This window comes from Halictus rubicundus, chromosome 7 (genome assembly GCF_050948215.1).
Source record: "Halictus rubicundus isolate RS-2024b chromosome 7, iyHalRubi1_principal, whole genome shotgun sequence".
Classification (NCBI taxonomy): Eukaryota; Metazoa; Arthropoda; class Insecta; order Hymenoptera; family Halictidae; genus Halictus; species Halictus rubicundus.
This window is the reverse complement of record NC_135155.1, coordinates 14,718,011-14,741,443: the sequence shown is the minus strand read 5'-3', so window position 1 is coordinate 14,741,443 and position 23,433 is coordinate 14,718,011. Positions and strand designations below refer to the sequence as shown.

Below are 23,433 nucleotides of genomic sequence, written 5' to 3'. Positions count from 1 at the left end.
TGCTTGGCCAAAAATGGTGCTGAAATATTGCTTCGCAGCCCTTAAATACACTACCGGCAACCTCTCCCCCACAAGGACATAGATGGGGGGTGGAATTTCCTCGGCCAGACAAGTCGCCAACAAAGGGTATATTTTAAAGTTTGTACGGAGACCTTTTTAACTGACTGTAGGTTGCTGTCGGCATTTTGGCAGCAATAAAACATTTGGCCACCAGATTTGCCGTTTTACTGCGAAGGGCGCTGCATGATTCGCAGCGAAACCATCGGTTAGTTTTTCACCGTCCCAAGGACAGTTTTATCGTAGGATATTAAATTATTTTAACGGGTGTATATATATCTCTCTTTTTAAATATTTATTATGTTTTAAAAATAAGTATAATTAATATAGGCACAGTAATTGGTGTCCTCAAAGTAATTGGCTCCCTTACCTTAGTACATCATTAATTTTGTAGAATTGATAGTTTTCTGGATAGATAACTGAATGTTGTTTTAACTAAAATGCAGAAGTGAGCGGAATATTTTACTTACATGTCGTACATAGATGCAGCATGTGCTTCACCGGAAGCCATTCTGGGGAATTGTTGTCTGCGGTACAGCTGTGAGGGTGACAACGAGCGTAATCTTCTTCTGTAAGACGTGTCCGCCCGTATCGCTGGGAAATGATCGCTCGTCTGGGCGTCCGACGAAATCAGCTCGACGTTGTTGACCTTCTGCGAGGTCGCGTCCTTTGTCCTACGGTAGAGCCTTGCCTGTAACACGATACAGATTTCCGTCAGGGTCACGCGAAACCTTGATAACGCGGCAATCGCTTCATCTACTTGGAACTCGGTGAATGATCGACGAATATAATTAACTCATTAGATATGAGAAACGATTGGTATCTCGACGTACGGGGTGGAGCATTTCAAATAGGTCACCTGAATATCATCATTAATTTTGTAGCATTACCATAGCCTAATATCACGAATTTTTAGTATCGCTATAATCTATGTTTATAATCTTGACAGATTGGAAGTAACTTTACTCTATTCAAATGTTTATGTTATACTAGACTGTAGAGCTTTATGCAAAATAAAAATTCTGTGCATTTATTGCAAAATATAGGAGCTCCATGGACATTCATTTCTTTTCTAAATATTCTAATGAGTTGGAAATAATAGAACAACGTTTTTTCTGTGAATGCTTCTACTGTTTTACATTTGGTCTATTAATTTTCATAACAAATGTAAAATTAGTAGTCTACAGTTATTGCATGGAGCAAGACCTACTTCAGGGTACAAGCTCCTCTCGTTGATCTCTTCACCGCTATAATTGAAATCTGGATTATTGTAGGAGTGTGTTAATGGCGTGGGAGCTGTCTGAAGAGGTCTAAATGAATTCTCATCCTGGAATCTTCCCTGTCTTCTGTTGACCGAATTGTACCTGGAAAAATAAAACCAATTTAAAATAGCCATTCCGCTATAAAAATTACATCATTACACTTTTTTTAAAGTAACAAACAGTGAGCACATCCTGCTGACTAGAAACGATTGAAACTATTTTTTAAAAATCAGTACACACATGTCGTGCATGATGAACGTTTGTTGCTGAACGTTCCTAGGTACCGAGGACTGTTGACTATCGCTGGAATTCGATTGTGAGAATCTGGAGCTGCTGTCAGACCTCCTCAAGGTCCTATCTTTGTCCATGTACTTGTGATAAACTCTTCTGGTGACGTCCATGTACTCCTGGCTGGAATTGTCCGAAAGATTCTGCAATGTTTGTTCGCATAATTAGCCATTTTCGATCTAAAGACCACTAGACTGCAAATCTGTGCAATATTTTCTATGCAAATTTCAATTTTTATCAAGACTAAGGTAAGATACAATTTTTTATATTCAATTTTATTCTCTTTCATAAATTCATCTATAACAATTCTCTCTAACATGGTCCATCAATTTTTTTTGTTCAATTTCATAAAGAATATTTTTCAAGACTTGACACTTACATTGTTGTCAGTATTCGCATTATTCAGGTTCTTTATGGAGCAGAATGTCTCGTAACTGGTACTGGTACTGCTCTCCCGTTGATTCTTTTTTCTTCTGAACATTGTTCCGCAAGATCTAGGCCCATAAGATTAGCAACTATAATATTATAGAACTATCTATACTGTAGATATGTAATTTTGTAGATCTATTGATAATATATTAATATACAATTCCAGACATTTGTCGATAATGTATAATTGAAAGTTAATATATAATTCTATAAATCTATCAATGCCACTGAATTGCTAAAGAATTCCTAAGTGGCATTACCTAACATTTCCATCTTGGGAATCAACGCTGCTAGTGCTCTCAGCAGCATCTTTCAATCTCTTTCTCAACTGACTCGACTCCATATTGATTGTTTTTAATCCTCGATCCCGTGCGAACAATACCGGGATTCTAGAGTCCGCTTTGGTAGCAATTTCCTAAAATACAAGCTACATTAAAGCGAATTATTATACCCTATGAAAGGTTCGTTAAAGAGGCACGATCGCGAGATGATTTACCCGTTGATCGAGAGTGTCGTCGGCGATGTTACGGTAATTATTGGAGTCCCTTCTTGTGGCAGGAAGTATTGTCCTCGAGGTTAACGTGTAGCTGGTGCCTTCACCTAAAATTGAACCAAAATATAAAACGGTCAATTTGCTTCTTACTGCAATTTTTATTTCTTTGGTTTGGTCTCATAAATTTTTTAATTTAATTGTGTTACAATCTTTATACTTCTTTGACGAAATTGGTCTCTAAAATTGTGAATGATATTGTACTCCAATTTTCGCATTGCCTTAAATTGGTCTCTAACGTGTTTAAAAGTACAATGAAACGTTAAAAAATTAAAATTACCATTTCTAAAGTTAGCATTAACGCCTTGATTCAATTGTAGATTCACTTCATCGTCAGACTGAAGGCTCTGAAAGAAAGAAATATTTTTGTTAGATCCATTTCAGTACTCTGAAAAATAATACAATATGCTACAATATAACAGAATATATAGTAACGTATAATGTAATATACTAGAGTATAAGAAATAAGAACTAAACCGATGTCGATTTAATTTCTTAAAAAATTACAATTATAATGTCTACATATAAAGGATTGCACATAGAATATTCAATAAATTAATTCACTATTAAGTTAATAAGTCCTATAATTACAGGCTAGTTGTGTCAATACTTTTATGCCTAACTAAATAAAGCTTTAATATTAATTCCACTATTTAAACAGTGAACGAGGGATAGAGTTACCAGCACGAGGCTCATTAATTTTAGATTCATTTTAGCCGATACTGTTCGTCATAGCAATAGCATAGATTAATTAATTTCCCACGCTTTTATGGATTGTTACTAACCTTAAGCAAGTTCAATAAGTGTTGTAAATTTAGATGGGACATTATCTCAGCTGGACACCAGCGGAATCGATGACTGCCATTGGCACGAGAATGGTTTTCCTTCGCGAAAGATGCAAAAATAGTGCAACAATTCGACAGAATTTTCACGCAACATTTATATGGTAAAGCAATTCTATAAAAAAACTCCGAAAAAAACAAAACTGTCTCCGATGCAGCGTCTTGAAATCATCGTCGAATGTCCATCGAGACGATACATCATACGAAAATTCTGCATTTTTAATTTCTTATTGAAAATGTAACGTCCATTATATGTATAGGGTGGTTCAAAAATTAGTTTACAAGCCCTGAATCAATTAGAAGTCACGTGCCATTTGTAACATTATTTTATCGACTTGAAAAATTCTCTGCATCACTTGAAAATATTTTTAATAATTTCTATTATTATTAAATTCTTTAACACTATGTTTACGGACCACTAAAAGTGACTATTTTACATTACTTTACAGAAATAACAAGAATGTGTCTCTCCAAATTTTTGGCCATTTTTTTTTACAATATATCACCAAAGAAATGTTGAATATTTCCTCATGGTGAATAAAAATATTAAAATGCGTCATTTGGACGTTAAATAATGTCACTGTTGCGCATTTGATCTACTTATTTCTGGCATAAATGCATAAAATCTGCAGTCCATTTACAATGAATTGCTTGTGAATATTTTAGTACCATACAAAGATTTCCAGTTTAAAATCTAGACTCTAGATCATCTCCTCTAGATCATCTATTCGATGAAATAGGGTACATGTTCGCTTTGAGATCCGGAACAATTCGCTTTTATTGTTCGTAGGTCGTACGGTTCGCGAACTGATTAGCATAAGGGTATCGCTGTTTATTCAACATGCAATTTCTTATTTAAATCGTGTGAGGAACAGGCTGAAGAGAGTAAATACAATCGTGATTTGCAGCTGAGAACCGTTCTCGTGTAACATGTTTTGCGAGCAACGCTGACCTCGGGACACGCGAGGAAAACGTCCAGCTGAACGGCAAGCCTATTCGGCTCATTAAGCTTGCATTTCGATGTCGGCCTCATCAAAATTGTTAATTGATATTTGCATTCCACAATGTGTACTAATGCTATCGATTACGGGCGCGCGCCAAATCCCGTCCATTGACATCGAACTATACTAACAAGGGTCGTTGCCACCCCCACCACCATTCACTCCTACTTTTATGACATTTTTGAAAATACAATTTTGCTTTCCTATCGTCCGTCGCATTCCATAAATCTTTCATAAATCTTACTTCATCTTCGATGTACCTGATTATGTGTTGGTACTATCTGCCAAACCACAGGATGATCATTTTTAGGTCTCATCCCGACTCCAAGGGCAACCAAATTTGGTCTGTCGATCCACGGATTTTCGGGTCCTTTTCCATTCCCATTTCTGGAAAGATTTAATGCAAATCTTTATTCTCTTCATTGGTAATATATGCTGTCATTAAACTGTAAATTTTTATGCATTCGTGGTGTGTGTTAATTGTTTAAATATAGAGAATTGTATATACCATTTTTGAACTATACAATTTCGGGTAATTATTTAGAAAGTACCACTCATACCCCCTATATTGGAAAAGGAAAAAGTTGTTCAAAATGTCGAAATCCATAAGATATTTAAATTTCACAAATATCGGGGATGAGTGGTACTTTCTAAATAATTACCCAATTTCACAGGCACAAATAAAAATTCATGATATCCATTAATACCCAGAAGGATCTGCAAACAATTTGTGATTAAATTTCACCAATTTTGTTAACGAGTTGACTCACAGATAATTCAATTTGCCACACAAAACACACGAAATCCTGTTCAACGATGATTGACAGTGACATTACCTAGCAAGTTTCTCCTGTTCCGACCTGGTTGCTATAACTTGACCCTTGGAGCGACCGATGCCGGGTGATACCGAACCACTTCCGGCGACGATCCAATCAACGTCGGGACCTGTGAAAAGCGTAATCAAATATTGAACGAAGCCCCCGTAACGCCAAACGGAAATTAAATACGCAGGCTGTCGAATAACGGGATCGGTGATCAACTATGTATAATGATCGAATAGAGGATTTACCGGTGGCTATCTGGACGGTGGGCGAAATTTGCAAACCGTACATAACGAGGCCATCGGCGGAGACCAAAGGTAACGACTTCCGGGCGAGACGCGCCCGAATAGCAGACATCATCGCCTCTCCATCGTGGTGTGCTTCCGATGCCCGTTTTCCAGCTGCTAATACTTCCTGTAACCGTTCAACAATAATCCTAGCAAATCCTCCTCGCCTATGCATTTTAACACCCTTTCCGACTGCCATTCGTAATCTCCCCTTCCTTTCAGAATTCTGCCGAGGTACCTTCATCCTCAACGATTAGGGTGAGCTCATGAGATTTTTCCATTGCATGACAATGCAAGTCTAAATTCAAGGGATCATTCCACGTGCGAGTGTAAACGTGAAATGTTAAGGAATGATTCTACATGACAATGCAAAAGTGCAATTTTAAGGGATGATTCTACATGACAATGCAAAAGTGTAACTTTAAGGAATGATTCTACACGGTAACGCAAGCAAAATGTTGAGTGACATAATTACACGTCTAGGGGATGGTTCTTTGCGAGAATATAAATAAAAGAGACGATTCTTCACAGCAATATGAAGTTGCGTTTAAAGTAAGTGAATTAACGCAACTTATAGAGGAATGAATATCACTATCTTTGTGTAGCCATTTTTGTAGGCTTGTCGCGCTTTCTTCAAATATATTGCCATTCGTTACGCTTGAAAATTGAGTACCTCTGATTCATAGATCTGCGCAAGAACGGCCAAAGTATCGAGCGCAGCCTGTCGTACTCTACGTCTTCGATCTCTGACCATCTTGGCAACCTTGTTGGCCACCATGTCCACTTTGAATTCGGTGCTCGGGAAGGTGACCAGCGAAAATATTAACAGTTGCAACGTGTTCTCTCTGATCTGTAAACGAACAAAGAACATTACCTATGACCAAGAGAAGAGTAAAATAATGGGAATACTTTTTATATTATCGATAATAGACGTTAATTTCGCTTGAATCCGTAGAAATTCCTACGAAACTTGCAAATGAAGCAGGCTGGCAGACGGCACGCGTTTAAGACCGTGTAAATTACTCCGAAACTTGCAAATGAGCGCAGAGTTAATGATCGTGAAACGTCACCTTAGCGTTCCTAGCGTTCAAACACCTCGGCTGCAGCAGTTCCTCCAAAAGAAGAGCAGGCCTCAATCTCAGCATCGCTAATCTGGCCAATTGAGCAGCGCATGGTCCACCATGTTTTGCCAAACCCCATGCTAACTGTGGCAATCGTTTCTTCAGAGCCTCTTCGCTCACACCAGCAACGACCACCTAATGGGACCAGATGATTTACGTTTCATCCGCTGGAGTAATAACATTTCTCAGGATTCTTATTTCTTCGTATAACATGACCGTCATAAACCTCGATTTCAAATATTCGCGTGTAATGTATTCACGAGGCTCGTTTATTGCTATTTCACAGGAAGCTTGGGTTGGAATATCCGCTCCCTTCTTCAGGAAAGCTTGGGAACTTGTTTAGTTAGTTGGCTGTGACTGTACAAAATCTATTGGGTTTAGGGATCTGAGACTTTTAAAATATGCATACTTAACACTAGATTTACGGGACCCGTCAAAATGGCGGATTTTAATATTTTTAATTCACGAATATTGAGATTGCAAACATGGATCCATGAGGAATTATTTGACAAATTGATTTCTCTAGGTATATATTATTTAAAAAATGGCTACAGATTTTGATAGATACATTCGTGTTATTTTAATAAGGAAATGTAAAATAGTCATTTCTAGTGCTCCGTAAACCTAGTGTTAAGGTAATCTTGACGTCCCTATAAAAAAAAAACCAAGGTAACAAGAGAACAATTACTCATTGTACCCTTCGAAGCTGTGTGACATTGTTTTCTGCGGTGAATAATTTCCGATGCGAGAATCGGTCTGCATATTCAAAGAAACCATTACGAGTATCAATGACAGACTTTATGTCAACAATTGCTATACTTTAGTGGGTCGTAGCGCAATCGGAGAGAACAAAGAAACACCAATAGAGTGATCGTATCTCGGTTGATCAGCTGTTAAACGCGAAGAAGAAAATAATATATACTTAAAGGGAATAACGCGTGCTAAGAACTTAGCATTTAGATTGATCTAGCAGGCGCGAACGTACGAGTTCGCAGACTTACCTTTGCCACTGCCAAGCCAGCAGCAGCTACTCGACAGCTCCTTTCACAGCCTAGCACAGTATGCAAAAGAGATCCTAATCGCGGCTCTATCGCGATCAGCGCAGAAGACGTTCGTAAAGCCGATGCCACTCGTTCCAGGCCCCTGACACGAGCTCGCCAATCGTCCTGAAACCAAATGGCACCACGACTAATTAGCAAAAAAATCATTACCAATTAGAAAAACAATGATTGGTAATTATTTAGAAAGTACCGCTCCGGTTTTGGTGAAGTTTAAAGATGTTATGCAACTACACATTTTGAACAACTTTTGCTAATACTGTTAGCTAATACTGTTAAAAAACTATTGCTAATACTGTATTGAGCTTGAGAACTGTATTGAAAAGGAAAAAGTTGTTCAAAATGTCGAAATCTATAACACATCAAAATCGGAGATGAGTGGTACTTTCTAAATAATTACCCAATGATTTTGTAAAAATTAAAAAACTTTGAAAACATCTTTTTTTGGCTGGATTATGAGGCTTCTCTATCAATCGTCTTCAAAATTTAAAAATAATATAATAATATTCATTTTTTTCGTAAATTGTCACAAATGCATCCGCAGTATAATCAAGAGTAATCACGCAATTGTCGAGATTGGAATGTGCATCGCATGAGAGATTGCTTTAATTAGAGAATAAAGAAAAACTACCGTGACCTGACTGGAATTTGCGAGTTTGTTCGAGTGTTATCTTTAATCGCAATAACGAATGATAAAATTGAATTGTAATTGAACGGTGCATCTCGGGTTGCAGAAAATTGGCGAAGCATCGCACGCGATGCGTCCACGGCTCCCCTCGAGTTTAATGAAATAATGAAAAGTCGATAATATTGACCACATCCGTGTAGATGTTGCCGAATCGAAAAGCGAATGCAGATGTTAGCAGTGCATCGCGTTTGGGCTCGCCGCTGCTACGATCGATAATGTTCGCTCGACGACTCGTGATTCTTAACCAACGACACATCACGTAGAAAATGATACTTCCTATAGCAAACTTTCAGATACATTCATAACACGAACGATCGTGTCACCGATAATGCTTATCTCTAGTAGACGAACCTCGGGCATTCATCTTCTCGCTCCGAACTTGCGCGTGTCGAAGCCTAACATAACCCTTTGAGAACAAATGTTGTCGTACCGGCGACGTCCATCTATTTAATTGGCTCATTTATCTTTTCACAAAAACATACATATATACATTAAAACGTAAATAAACTTACGCGCGTCAACACTTGTGTATCTTTACAGAAATGGCTGCCACGTTCTCATAGTTTCAGATATTGAACTCAATTTTTCAGCGAATACTACTCGTATACATATTATTTAATAAGATGTATGTATTGATTGTTCAAATAAACATATTTTTGTAAATTAAAAAAATTATTCAATTTCCCTTATTCTCAATCGTTGAAAGATACACTCCGCGACAATACTATAACAAAATGGCTGTCGCGTCTTTCCAGTTTAAGATGTTTCACTCAATTTTTCAGAAAATACTATTCAAACATCAGACAATAAAATGTATATAATGATTTTTTAAAGAAACATAATTTTGTAGACAATAAAAACGATCGAATTTCATCTGTTTTCAAGTATTCAACTCCTGAATCGGGTGCCGATGACAATTATCTAAACGGTGTGATAAATCAAAGTGATTAAAATCAAGGGAGCAGAACCTCGAGAAAGAGAGCGCTGCATAACGCATAAATTCGCGGTGAATAATGGTAATAATCGTAATAGTCAACAATTCCATGTCATTCATAATTCAAGAGCGTGTGTCGGGACGAACGAGCACGAATGCGAAACCGTGGAATTCACGAATTTGAAGACGTCTCTCGGCGGAGGAGGGTCGTCGGAACAACGGTGAATTGCGAAAGAGAGATTTGCATAAAACACGGAAAGGACGTTTTACTGGACCGACTTTGCACACGCAACACATTCGCGTAATTATTTTCTTGTTAGCCGGGGGCGGTTGGACACCTGCGTTTTCATGCATACGCGCGAAGAAATATCTCTTTCTCCTTCTTTCTTCTTCTCTCCGCCGTGTTCTTCCGCCTTTCTCAATCATTCATATATGCTTGCCATCTTTCCTCTTCGCTTCTTCTTCAATCTCCTCCCACTTTTCTCTCTTTCATTTCCTGTTTTCACTTCTCTCTCCACTACTTCTTCTTTGTTTCCCTAAATTCGTTTTCTCTTCTAAAATTTTTTATTTTATAATTATTGAGATTATATAGCATCCACGAGCGACGTCAAATTTAAAATTTAAAGCTTGTTGGGTTAATAAAGATTTCAGGCATCAGTTCGAATAATCGAGGTCGTACTGTGCTCCGTTCGGTAGGTTTAGTGTTAAAAATTTATAACACTTCCACACTTACAATATTCTATCAAATGATCTCCGAATCTCATGCTACGCGTCAGAATTGCAAATAATGACGAGCAGAAAATGATTTCGATTTTTTTCCCGCGATATACAAAATCATGAACGTTAATTAGAAAAAGAAACGCACAAACAAAAAACGATCCAGAGAGTGTTCTATCTTTTTACCAGTCGGTCCCTAGCATTCTTTCTCCCTGTATCGTTTTTCATCCGCGGAATATTCATAGTGATTGCAGTCCGTTGCACGCGGGGGTGCACCAAGATGGCGGCGCCACGTGGAAAACGCAACAGCATGCATTATTCAAAGCGAAGATACGCGATGGAAATATATCCTGGAAGTGTGATCAATCTGTTTAATCGGGCGACGCGTGTCGCGCCTCTCTCGAGGGAAAAACCCCGTCGGACGTTGAAAAAAAAAACACCATGAACCGTGATTAACACGTTGGATTGATGCGTGTTCCGCTTCCATGGGGGATATTGCGCTCGAGGTATCCGACCTGGGGCCGTTCCTCCAACCAATGGCAATTATTTTAGCGTTTTATATTGTTAACCCTTCGATTATTGCATCGCAACACCCTAACACGATTTTATCATTTATTAATTCATTTTTTAAACCGTTAATACCTGTAGGTGGATTTATTCATACTTTAAATTGTCAAGATAAACAAATTTTGAAAGAAAATAAAAATGGCAACGCAGGGTGGTCCAATAACTTTGATCACCTCAAATATCTGAGTTATTAGTAACGATATTAAAAAAATCATATATATAAAACTTGCATGGTAGGAAAGGGGAAATATTGTGACGCAAAGACTTTTTGCACAGGCGAGGGCGTTTCGGAGATTTCAAGATCACCTTGATTTCTTTACATGGAATGGAGTACCAAATTCTGCGTAATAATGTATTGACCTTCAAATGTCGTGAATGTAATAGTTAACCTGACCTAGCAAGTGAAGGTTGCAAAATCAGAAACACAATATCTGAGCATATTTTTGCAATCATTGTCGACCAGATAACTCGCTAGTCTAACTCTCTGTATCATTGGTCGGGGAGATTATCATTTTTAGTTACTATCATCGAGTAGTGGTCATACCGACGATTAGTGATATCGGTGCACATCGTTCGTCTATTTACCAGGAGACAAATTCAAAGCCGACGCGAGGCTCGGGGCTTGTTGAATCATTTATCCTCGTGCGAAACGGTGCGGGCCCATCGGTTCTATTAAAAAATTAAAAAAAAAAGCATGGTTTACATGACGCCGGAGGATCGATACTACCCAGTGATGCTATTCAGTTTTATAGTTCTTATGGCACCTGCATACCGCGACATTCATACGGAGGCATAGACTGGCCTTGAACTTCTGCTGAATGAAAGGAAGACGATTTTCACGGCCATCGGGCGTGTTCGACGTGTCTCCGCGATATGAATAGTTCTTCTTTTACCACTTTCGGTTCGTGAACAACATTTTCTCAACCCTACAACACACTATTCTTTATTATTATTAGGTTGTAACGTACATGTGTTTGGTTGCGAGCTGTAATTTTAACGATTTTGTTGCGACTCGTTGCACATGCAGTGGCGAGCAAATATATTCGCTTCAAAACGAAATAACTCTTTTAAAATTCGGTCAAAAGACCTGTATTATTAACAAACATTAGTGACTAGACGATGGGTTCAAACACAGTCGAGGGCGAAATTAAGTGAATGCCCCTCGAAAAGTAATAACTTTTTAAAAATTGGTTCGAACAACTTGAGATATTTTGAGATTTTAGAAGAATTAGTTTATCAGGTAATGTGAAAAAAAAAATTTTTTTGAAATTATTATTGCTCGGATTATCGAAGAAAGAAGTAAAATTTAAAATATGCCTTTTCAAGTACGTTATAACAAAATTGTTAATGTTTTATTACAATTTCCAACTTTGGGAATGCAATAAATATTCTGGATTTAAAATGTTAATTCAACAACTAAATTTAAGGTTCAATCTACTTTAAATTCAATTTTAGGTTTGAAAATATACTATTGAGTGCTATTGTCCCTCAGCTTTCACTGTGACTGACATGGCCAAGCGAATTAGTATGCCTGGAAGCTTCTTTTTCGTTTCACGACTGCTTTCGGACCGATGACAGGAGCGGACGTACTCTTCTCAATTTATAATCAAAATCTAATGTTGGTTTCACATCGTTTACTCGCTGGCAAATGAGTTTGACATTGCGCATCGGCAAAAGGTAACAACCAACATAAATATTCATCCGATTCTTATGTCGACCTGGAATCGATCTCTCTGTTAACTCTGTAATATTATCATAAACAATTAGACAGTGAGACATTGAAGAATATTTAATCCCTTAATTTAGTGTATTAAGGCAAACAAATATTTCTAAAAAATAGAATACAATTCGTTTGGTCCAATTAAAAAAAAAGAGTACCCTTTTTAAAAACATAAGGAAATAATGTTTTAACCCACTGTACCTAATAATAAATATTACTGGCAATCATAATAGACACTCCAGCAATTTTTCTAAGCCAAAACCAGTGACGTGCACAGTAATCGATGTTCCTAGTGACCAGGATCTAGTTCGAAGACAGTCGACCCGTTAAAGGACGCAGTACATCAAAATCACTCACGGCAAGATATTTATGGACAGGAAGAAGGAGTTAATTGAATATCAAAGGTCGACCGTAGAATATAAATTTAAATATAGTTTGAGGTCTCTTGCCACAGGATTCGTGCACGCTAGATCCATCACTGTGTCGACTGAAGAGGAAACTGGTCAGCCAGTGACTCGCCAGAAGGAAGAACGAATATTTACCCGGTTCCACCAGCCAGACACAATCTTTTTCCACGGACGGTACCAATTTCAATTTACAGAATCATCGCCGATTAAAAGCAGTGGCATTTTATTCAAAAATTTTCCATCGCTTCTTCATTCGCTATTTCCGAAATTATCTCGCGTGGATTAAACGAGCTCAATATGCTTGGAAGTCAAAGAAATATCCAGCGAATTTTGAAGTATGCTCTCGGCTGTGGACTGTTTATAGTGATCATGAAATTGACTGTTCTTCGGGTAGAAGAGGACCGGCTTGTGCCTAAACTCGAAGATCTCGGCAAATTAATGGTGCGTGATTTAATAGTGGATCAACGGTTTTTTTCCTCTTTTCGTTTGCATAAATTTTTTTAAAGGAAAAGGTATCTTTGCTTTTCCACTATTACATATGATACAGATACATCTTTCTAAAAAATAGTTAAAGAATCGGATATGAATAATTTTAATTTTTAACAGTTTGCGATATTTTGTGGTGTGTGACGGAAATAAATTATTCGATTCAGGTGGAGGCTGAGACAGACAATTTTAAGCGGCAGATGAGAGTCATAAACACCTGTCGAGTCTATAATCTAGGGCTGTACCGAGATTCTGATGAACCTGCGATCTTCAAACATCCACCTGCGCCACAATACACCGTATTTTACATAACTAGGTTCGTAAATGTAGCAATTAATACCACTAATTATACTATGAGAATAATTTCTGCGTATTCTTTCTGATAATATTGTTTAATACATAGCGCCACGAACAAAAATATTGGCATAGCTAACTTCTAATTATTCGGGACTGTTTAAAAATTAATCTCCACGATTTTTCGGGCGCTCCTAGTAAAATTTTTTGAAATTCTTAATATTGCGATTTATAGTCGATTGCAAGCTAATAGATTTTTGTTTGCTTGTCCTACTACTGGGAGTGATTTAAGTAATTTTTCCTTTCACTTTAAAAAATTCGTCACCCCCAAACTGTATAATTAAAAGTTAGTTTAACGGTTGTGCCAATACTATTGTTCACGACTCTAATTGAATTTGTAACTTCAAGTAGGCGTTTTTAATAGATTTTGGTATGTTAAATACGGACCCGTAAACTTTTTTCATTTTCATCTATAGCTTTCTAAAATACCAAATCGTGAAAAGAGTGCGAATTTTTGAAAGGATTCTGTTTTGAAAGTTTCACCTACATTGGAGCGAAACATCTGAAAAACTCCCCCCTAATTAAATAGATTAAATAAATTGAACTGTGAGCGGTTTGACGGCCTGTCTGTTTGCAACATTATTTGTCGAATAGATCGCATAATCTATCATACTGTCCGATTTACAAAGCCGGCAGCACGACGTGGATCTACAACTTGTGTCTTCTGATGAACGTACCAGAAGATGAGCTACACAGTGGAAGAGAACAGTTATCGTCGATTGCGAGAAGAGTGATACCGGAACTTGAGTATCCAGAAGCTGAAGAGGTAAGGATTCGCCATATGATCATCGTTATGTTAATTTGATGTCATGGGATAAATCAAGCCAGAGAAATTGTTTTGAATTTTGTACTTTCTCGAAGGGGGTGATTCCCGAGGTCGTTTGAAGTAACTTTTTCCTACCATTTTTCCAAACCATTTTTCGCCTATTTTTGTCGGTAATGTGGTCACTCTACCTTATCGCGAATCTACGAAGACCGGGCCCTGACGTCACTGATTCCATCGGGCAGAGCAGAGGTGACAAGCTATTCGAATCGCACTATTCGAACACTCATAAGAGCGGGCCTCATGCGGCCCGTGCACTAATGTATATATATATACTAGTATATATATCAGTGGGCCCGCGGGTCGCTAGTTTCGCGCCTCTGGTAGAGAGAATTGTCGTTAGTGTCACCAGAGGCGAATCAAGTCACATTTAGTGGTAGAAGGGAAAGCATTTTGAGGGGAGTACAAAGCCGGCCTGGCAGCGGCAACTCTGTTCGACAGGATCGGAAAAGCCGGGTGAACAACGTAACAAGATCTAACACGAGTAAAACGAAATACAGGCCCTGAGGAGAACGAAGAAACTACTGGTGGTAAGGCACCCATTTGAGAGATTGCTGAGCGCGTATCGCGATAAGCTGGAGAACTCCGTGGCTGGAAGGGAGCACGGGACACTTCACTTTTATCGGAAATACGGCAGCAAGATTGTTCAAAAGTATCGCGGTGAGTCACGACAAAATATCGACCGCGATATTCCTTAAGTCGCGTTCCCATGGTGTAGACTGGTTGCGATAGTAATACACGTGAGATTTTCTGCCGGTAGAGCCTCCCCTCCGATGAATCTGGCGCGATATCTTTTATAACAAACAATTTTAGACAGATCGTGATCTCTTAAAGATTACAACTTCTTAACCCAGTTTTCCCAGGTTGTAAAAGAAAAGTAGGAGAAAGTAAGAAAATCTTAGTATGTTCGCTTATATTAAACGTCATACATGGTAATGAGTGGTTTTAATTGCACGAATGCGGTAGCAAGAAATGGAACGATTTGTTTAGCATAATAACGAATGAGTACAGCTTTTTATAAATTTTATTTTTTTTAAATGACGATATACAGTGAATTCTCGTTACGAGTCAGTTCCGCCGTTCTGGCGACTGACTCTTATACGAAATCGGAGCACGCTGAAAACCTAAGAGTCATATCCGTCTACAAGTCATAAAAATCTATGACCACTCAGCGATAGTGACAAGAAGACTGAGAAAATGTCTTTCTCCATCGTGTGGGTACTTCCACTGACTCCAAACTGTAAGGTTGGCACTGACTCGTAATGAGAATTCACTGTAATTGCAAAGTATGAAGTCATTAAATATGCTCTCTGTGAAAAGAATCATTTTTGACTGACGTCTTTCCATTCCAGAGACTAATTTCACGAGACCGCGCAATGATCAAGTGATCCGACAAGACGGCGTCCCACCACCAGCTGGGATCGAGCCTACATTTCGAGAATTCGTGCAATATTTGATCCATACTGATCTAGCAAGCTACGGGGACGATCACTGGATGCCCTATTACCTTTTTTGCGCTCCTTGTCTCGTCGATTACGACATTATTGCGAAAGTATGTTAAACAAAAGTATGATCTATAACTTGTTTCTAATGTTATACGACGATATCTGTGTGTTAAATCGAGCCTACTCGATTCGAGGCAACTGAATCATCAACGTCTTCAATCAATCTAGATAACTGCAAATTTGCATAAAAATCTGCAGTTTGCTAATGACACGTTCCACCATCAAGAAATTAAGGACTAACGACACGAAACAAGAATTCCTTACTGGCAACCTTCTTTTGAAATTCAAATCGTGACAAAAATATTACAATTGCACGCCGGTTGAATCTCTCTGTTTTTCACACTTTTCATGCAGCTCGGATTGTTTTTCTAAGTCGATTTGTATTTTTTACGGTTCGCAGGTGGAAACGCTGTGGCGAGACCAGATTTACGCGATCCATAAATTAGGGTTGCAGCAGCTAATTAAGCCAAGATGGCGACACAGCGGGGGTCAATCGAATCCTTCGAAAATATACTTCAGGCAGCTCAGCAAAGAAATGGTGGAGAAACTTTATGAAAAATTCAAGTTGGACTTCGATCTGTTCGACTACTCGCCGGACGTTTATTATCGATACTCGACTGATTATAGTTCTTCAATAAATTCTAATTGATAACACATTTTTATCGTTCACAAATGCTCATTCTTTCCCGGGACCATTCGTCGTCAATTTGGTGTTATACAGAAGTGAAACTTTGTCATTCGATGACTGGTTAAACGATACAGTAGAACCTTATTGCATATAACAATTATTAGACTGCGAATTTTTATGTAAAATAAAAATTTTGATTTATACAATAAATCGCAATGTATATAGATCAGTATAGATCGAGCTCAGGAGAATTCAGGAACTCGGAAAAATCAGCTTTAGAATTCAGGTACTATCGGTTCGGATAATCGAGGTTCTACTGTATCCTGAATTAAACAACTAAATACGATCCGAACTGTGTCATGTTTGGACTCATTTTAATCAGAACAATGTGACGAGCATGTCGATAAAGGTTTCATATAAAAAAAACATGTAAACCCTAATCGACGTGTCGCTACCAGCGAGAGGACACTGACCACCAATCGTCAGAGCACTTTCCTACCTTTCCTCGTTCACGACCACTCATTATCACGGGTTGAAGGGGAAGGACTTCGGGACAGATCGTTCTGATACATGACAGGGGAACTAGGTCAATCGATTTCGTTGGCAAAAGTTCGTCGCGTGGCGTAACGTGATTTAAACCCCATCAATTAAGGCTACGTGTGCTTATCGGGCTTTAACACGTTCCCCTCGCCTTTTTGCTCTCTTTGTTTTTCGGGGCCGGCTCGTACTCGTGTGCGTCGTCCAGCGAGTTCCGTGTCTCGGACAGTGTCCGCAACAGTCTCGACCGGTCCTGATTCAACGGAGCAGCGTTAGCTTGATTTTTAAATATTCCATGAGCTAGTCGATTAGCGTCCTATGCGCGCCACTCGCGAGAGAGTCGGTCGATACTCGTTTAAATTCAATCAGAGATGATAGAGCAATCTTCCGGACGATTTAACGATGTCGGGATTGATAAACAATGATCATGGAACTCTGCAATTGGACTGCGGACAAGGAAATACTAGCTGTACAAATTAATTCGTAACTTCTCTATGAATATGTCGATCGTTTATAAACGGTACTATGTACACTGGCGTGCAGAATTACAGAATCGCTTCGGTCAAAAATGCCGATATATTATTTTCAACGTGTTAAATTTATTAATGAGGAAAATAAATTAACTCTATAGCCTGCAATACATGCTTAGAAATTCGATTTTGATTAAAAATCCTCAGAATGATTACAACTTTATATGATATAAAATTAAACAACCAATCTCTGACCTTGTTGTGCAAATCTTCAAGCACCTCCTGGTCCACCAATCCCAGCTCCTCCCAGTTAGGCTCCTCAGGCAGTCTCTCCATCTCATCAAGCCCGCGCACATGTCCACTTTTCTCACTAGCTTTATTATCACCTTTCATCCGTTCACCTTCAACATTCCCCTCCTTTGTCGAACTGCTCTTCAACTTCACATCATCCCTCGGCGAAGCTTCATCCTCACCCATCATCGAGTCTCTAGGCAGATCATCGTCGTCATCATCTCTGTGATTATACCTCTTTTCACGATCCTCCACCGGTGATCCAAAAAAGAGATCCATCTTAGGATCGGAAACCTTTTCCCCCAACATCCTCTGATCGCTATCATCCACCTTATCCTTCAAATCCTGTCTCTTCTCCCACAAATTTTTCTCCTCCTTCGCATCCTTCGTATCCTTCGTACTCTTAGTAGCATCCTCTAATTCTTGAGAACTCTTTGGTACATTCTTCAAGGTCTCCGATCCTGAAACTTCGCTCTGTTTCTCGTCCGAACTCATCCACTTGTTGACAACCAAGTTATGATTAATCCCCACACTTGGACTGCTTTGGACCAATTTTCCAGGATCTTCTGACTTCGTTCCTTTCAAAGGACTCTCTTCAGGCTCGTTTAATTCGGCGTTAGCTAAGTCCTTCTTCTTCTTTTCAGTTGATTTGACCACAGGGCTGCTAGTCCTAGTTAGGATACTCTTTTTAGGGCTCAGCCGCGCGTTGTGCGTGTAGATCTCTCTCTTAGGGCTGCTGGACATCGACCTAGCAGCCCTCCTCGGTTTCTCAGCTTGCCTCTGAGGACTGCAAGGCTGAGATGAAGGTCTCTTTCGGTTCTTAGGCATCTTCGTCGCAGGGGAAACAGGAACTGGGATCCTGGTCTTAGGTGTTGGGTCGACGGTCTCTGTTTCGTCGCTGTCCGGGGTCCTCAGTTTCACTATTTCACCCCCGAAGTGCACTCTTCTTGGCGTCTTCTTGCGATCCGGGGAGGAGTCCTTGTTCTCAGCGTCGTTCCGAACATCTGTGCCACTTTCTTCGTCTTGATCCTTCTCGCTGTCGTTCTCTTTCTCTTCTAAAATTGTCATAGTGATTGCTGTTTCCTCGTTGAATTTGATCTCCGTTTCTAGGACCACTCTGGCTGCTGGCATCGTTCCGTTGTTCCCCTCGTCTTCCTCTTCGACGATACCGGAAGTGTCGCTGTCAGACTCCTCCCACTTCCGGTCCAGATTCTTGTCCGACTTTTCGACACCTTGAGGAGGTAGACAGTGGTTAGAGAAACATACTAAAAGATTTTCGATACCGTAATGTCTCGATTCACGTGGAGGAAATGCGCACGATAATTGCGACAAAAAACTTAAAGTACCTAGTTAGTTTAGTTTAGAGCACCCACTTAAAAATAAACGTAAAATCGCGTGTTCGTTGAGACTCTGTATTAATAAACAAATTTGACTCTTCACTATCGACGAGTCCCACAACTGTTAGACATATTTCCAAAAACAAATTCATCATTTTTACCATCGGTGTTCTTCCTTTGCGGCTTCCTGCTCGATCGGACGTTATAGATCTTCGACAAGATCTCGATGTTCCTCTTCAGCTTGTTATCATAGTCCTCCAGGTAGTTCTCGAATTGATCAACGCCGACCGCGTCCCTGATCTTCATCAACGACTTCAGCACAGCCTCCTGATGAGGAACCTGCGCGAGTCTCGAGGCCAAGGCTATCGTCGCGTCTTTGACGAGCTGATTGCTAGCGGTAGGTCCACTGGATGATGGAAACAAGAGCGACGGAACGCTTAGGATCACTCCTGTGGTGACATTCGTCTGGAAGGAGTCCCGCACCTCCGACCGGTTCAGCCCATCCTGAAGAATCTGCGGAAGAAGCCGAGCGTGCACACCCTCGAAAGCAATTGCGTTTACCCGATCGATGGATCGGATAGTGGGGAGCGAAGTGCAAGGTCGTCGCATGATCGCGCATCAACGGATCATAGTATTAATTCATGAAATTTGATGCGGTCTTCACTCGACACGAGACCCTGAGGTGCGAACAACTCCTCCACGCGCCGTTGGTCGGGTCACGGTTGGCCCTGATTAAAGAAAATCGTATGAGGTTTCAAAATTTTTCATTGCTAGCTTTAGGAGACTCTACTCACGATTAAACTGCGGATTTTCGTGGAAAATACAAATTTTCTACATCAGTTCCGAGGAACAGGAGACATTTTGAAATTTTGTTCTTACTCTAATCGTTTCAGAAAATTGAAGATAATGTATCGATATTTTAAAATTGTTTAGAAGACAGTTGTATGAACTTTATAATGCGAGTGCACGAGTGACGTTGAAGAGTGGACGACACTGACCCTTTTGATGGTGTTCTCTCTGTCGCGACTGTGAACGAGAAAAACCCGAAGTGCGTCCAAGGCGCCTTTGCGAACCGCGGGCGCCGGGTGTCCCAAATTATTGACCAGCTCCGGTACCACTGGTTGCATGACCTTGTCGACAGTGTCAGCGTTCAAAGTCGGCAGCACGTCTATAAGCACGCGAACAGCATGCTGTCGCACCTCCCATTCTGGATCGCGCAGTCTCTCCGAGATCTCCAGGAACGTGAGACGCGTGTCGACCTCGCCCGGAAACTTTCGAGTTCGCACCTGGGAACAACGTTCATAGAAATCGAAATCTTAAATGATCTTGTGCAACGACCAGACTGCGAATTTTATGGCATTTATCACAAAACAAAATTTTTTGTAATAATGGGCAAATTAAAGATAAACCGAAAATCGCATCAAGACTTTTGACCCAATACTAACCACGTGTTCCCAGAGAGGCGTCAGCTGTATGGGCTGTCCGTTCGGTGAGGTCAATGTCATCTTTCGCGGGTGTCGGTGACGATGACCTCGTCGAGTCGGTGTCTCAGGAGTCGAGCAGAGATCGAAGGGCTGGGCCAGCTGAGCAGGAAGGGCCGATGAATCCTTCGGGGGCTGCAAAGGCCCCTGGTCCGTCGATCCTGTCATAGATGACGAGAACTCGAAGCACTCGGACATACCACCCCTCTCTACGTCTCGTCCCGTGGGCACCGCGGGTCCTTCACCATCTTCTTCTTCGGGAACGACCGCTTTCTTAATTCCGGATCGTTCATCGAGTCACGCGAGGACAGACCTGATCGACAGATTCGTTAGGGTAAACGTAGGAGAGACGCCACGTTCGTTATATTTTATGAACGGGGTGGGGGGTCGCTTCAATTGTGTTGTATTTTCATGTTACTCGAGTGCCTACGAAGTCAAAGTAGTATCTGCTCTTTATAACGCATCGAATTACGTGTGGAGTTCACTTGGAATTCAAAATGAAGATACAGTGGAGTCTTGATCTAAGCCGAACGGAGCTACACGATTTTAGTCAGTTCGCTTATCCCCTCCACTGGGGTATACAGCCCGAGACCGAGCGGGCAGCCTCAGTTAACTTTAGTTTTGTTAACTTTAATTTTGGACTTTTTTCCTCCTAATTCATCGATTGGGACCACTGTGCGGCAGTGAGAATGTTAGAGAATAAATGGTGAAAATTGACTCTTTACCCCGTGCGAACAGGACAAATAGCCTAGATATATTAGGTCAATTGTTTCCCTGCGACCCTAGAGCGCCGTGATATCGCGTCGGATTAAAATTGAATGATTCTACCAGCTTCGATGCACAGACAACTAAGCTTGCTATACTCCCTCGTAACGTTAGGTCCCAACTTCCGCAGTAATCGATCAGCGATATTTCCTCTGCTTCCGGCACATGCTGGCTTACGAATGTACGAAATGATTGACATTGGTGAGACTCTAACCAGTTAGCGACTGACGCACACACGGCTTCCGGTTCTTGCTTGCAGAATCAATCACAGTAGTCACGGAACATGCTTCAATATTAAGGGAGGTACGCGTCTCCTCATATAAATTCCAACATCTGACAATTCTCGTATATACCCGCAATCCATATTTTATTGCAGAAGGTCGTCTACCTCGTTCAACACTAAACCTACAAAATGACCGATTTTATATTCGACAATTGTTGAAATTATAAAAATGCATTCGTGAAAAATAATGGGATACATTTCGATGTTCAAGCATCTATTATAATTAGTAGACGGCGGATCTTTATGCAAAATAAAAATTTTCTACCTGAATCGCAATATGTATTCTTAATATGTTTTATAAATTGAAAAAAATATAACAGTCTTTTTAAATTCGTCCAATGTTTTTGCTGTTTTAAACCACGCCGATATTATTTTTATCATAAATGCATAAAATCCGCTGTTTAATAATAAGAATGCGGATTTTTATGCAAAACAAAAATTTCGTAATAATTTTAATAAGTCCGGACTAACGTTACGAAATATGGATTATAAAGAAACAAAAATTACAGTTAAGAGGAAGTTGGAACGAAAGTGGAAAAGCAAAGGAAAAAAGAAACCGTAAAAGTGTAGTGTGAATACGAACTGTAATATATTATTCACTTAAATCCGCAGTCTAGTCGTAAGAAATATCGACAGCGTAGATTAAAAACGCCCTATTTAATGTACACGACAATTTAAAAACTAAATGTCAAGCCGCGTGGCCACTGCTGTGCAAAATTCGAGGAAAATCGGGAGCTGTTGACATCATACATAGGTATTTTCGCTTATGGTCCCTTCACATGACTGTACACAGGTTTCGTGAATCATGCGAGCCTATCGTTTTCGATCGCTGCTCGGTTCAATTAATTATACAAGGAACGAGCTCGCTGATCGCTGATTTCCCGAAAATAGCGTCTCGATCTACCATGCATGTTTACACCTGCCTCGAGTGACACTTCTGGATCACGTTTGATCGTTTCCAATCTGTGAAACTCTGACGTGTAATTTTTATATTCGTGTTTTTTTCCGTGTAATTTTTTATATTTTTACATTTAGCCGTTTGTGTCTTACCTTTTCAAACGTAGCACCGGTGAATTGTTGAGATTTTTCTGATTAGAACGAGTCCAAACACGACCTGAATCGTACTAGTTTTAAAGACAATGTAAATGACATAATTGAAAACATACGCGTGATTGCTATGTACGGTCTACAAAAGTAGACCGATTTACGTCATGTTCGGACTCATTTTAATCGGAAGAGTCTCAACAATTGATTGGTGCCACTTTTGAAAATGTGAGACAAAAATTATCGAATTTGGAAATTTTCCAAAAATTGTCCATTTCGGTTTCACTCGCTGTATCTATTCTTTTACTTTGTTTAGATGTGTTCGGGTTAATTTCTGGAAGAAAAACGCTACCTTGTAACGGTAAAATTTGGTTCCGAAACCGAAATTTTGAAAATTTGAGTGAGCACTACTGTGTATCGCTGTAGCGGTCGTCTATCTGGCCCCGGTATTAAGAAAGGAAAAAGGAAACGGGTGAAAAAAAGGCGACAGGGAAAGAATCGAGGCGAAGTCGTGGAGTTTATCATCGGATCTCGCGACACGAACCCCACATAAAAGTAGTACACACGAAAGGCGATTGCATAATCCAAAGAAAACTGTGCGTGCGTCTGGAAACACGGCGGAGAAAGGGTTTGTCCTCCTGCGAGGCCACGCGGGGTGAATACATCCCCCCCTCGCGTAT

General features: G+C 39.9%; 2 protein-coding genes across 4 annotated transcripts in view; one reads left to right on the top strand and one right to left on the bottom strand.

Annotated features, from left to right (window-relative positions):
- LOC143355670 (uncharacterized) overlaps window positions 1-20,975 on the bottom strand; it is a 33,088-nt gene extending 12,113 nt beyond the window's left edge. For all 3 annotated transcript variants that reach the window (XM_076790713.1, XM_076790715.1, XM_076790714.1), the window contains exons 1-17: window positions 20,626-20,975; window positions 20,179-20,466; window positions 19,342-19,693; window positions 17,808-19,075; window positions 7,660-7,824; window positions 6,608-6,793; window positions 6,211-6,387; window positions 5,499-5,664; window positions 5,266-5,374; window positions 4,690-4,816; window positions 2,867-2,933; window positions 2,533-2,636; window positions 2,297-2,451; window positions 1,987-2,101; window positions 1,560-1,750; window positions 1,268-1,421; window positions 528-748 (exon numbers count right to left, since the gene is read on the bottom strand). In XM_076790713.1, the coding sequence (XP_076646828.1) occupies window positions 528-748; window positions 1,268-1,421; window positions 1,560-1,750; window positions 1,987-2,101; window positions 2,297-2,451; window positions 2,533-2,636; window positions 2,867-2,933; window positions 4,690-4,816; window positions 5,266-5,374; window positions 5,499-5,664; window positions 6,211-6,387; window positions 6,608-6,793; window positions 7,660-7,824; window positions 17,808-19,075; window positions 19,342-19,693; window positions 20,179-20,466; window positions 20,626-20,859 (4,079 nt within the window). In that variant the 5' untranslated portion in view covers window positions 20,860-20,975. The remainder of the gene's footprint in view (window positions 1-527; window positions 749-1,267; window positions 1,422-1,559; window positions 1,751-1,986; window positions 2,102-2,296; window positions 2,452-2,532; window positions 2,637-2,866; window positions 2,934-4,689; window positions 4,817-5,265; window positions 5,375-5,498; window positions 5,665-6,210; window positions 6,388-6,607; window positions 6,794-7,659; window positions 7,825-17,807; window positions 19,076-19,341; window positions 19,694-20,178; window positions 20,467-20,625) is intronic.
- LOC143355671 (carbohydrate sulfotransferase 11) lies at window positions 10,955-17,447 on the top strand. The gene is made up of 8 exons (XM_076790716.1): window positions 10,955-12,299; window positions 12,576-12,659; window positions 12,727-13,190; window positions 13,403-13,551; window positions 14,184-14,355; window positions 14,913-15,072; window positions 15,765-15,964; window positions 16,318-17,447. The coding sequence occupies exons 3-8, from the start codon at window positions 13,047-13,049 to the stop codon at window positions 16,564-16,566; spliced, it is 1,074 nt and encodes a 357-aa protein (XP_076646831.1). The 5' UTR covers window positions 10,955-12,299; window positions 12,576-12,659; window positions 12,727-13,046; the 3' UTR covers window positions 16,567-17,447.
- Window positions 20,976-23,433: the final 2,458 nt, after the last annotated feature.

What these genes read in the sequence shown, in the direction of transcription:
- LOC143355671 (XM_076790716.1), top strand. Translation starts at nt 13,047, where the DNA reads ATGCTTGGAAGTCAAAGAAATATCCAGCGAATTTTGAAGTATGCTCTC. An exon ending in ACCGTATTTTACATAACTAG is followed by an intron (nt 13,552 to 14,183) that starts GTTCGTAAATGT and finishes TTTGTCGAATAG; the next exon opens with ATCGCATAATCTATCATACT. An exon ending in GATTGTTCAAAAGTATCGCG is followed by an intron (nt 15,073 to 15,764) that starts GTGAGTCACGAC and finishes TTTCCATTCCAG; the next exon opens with AGACTAATTTCACGAGACCG.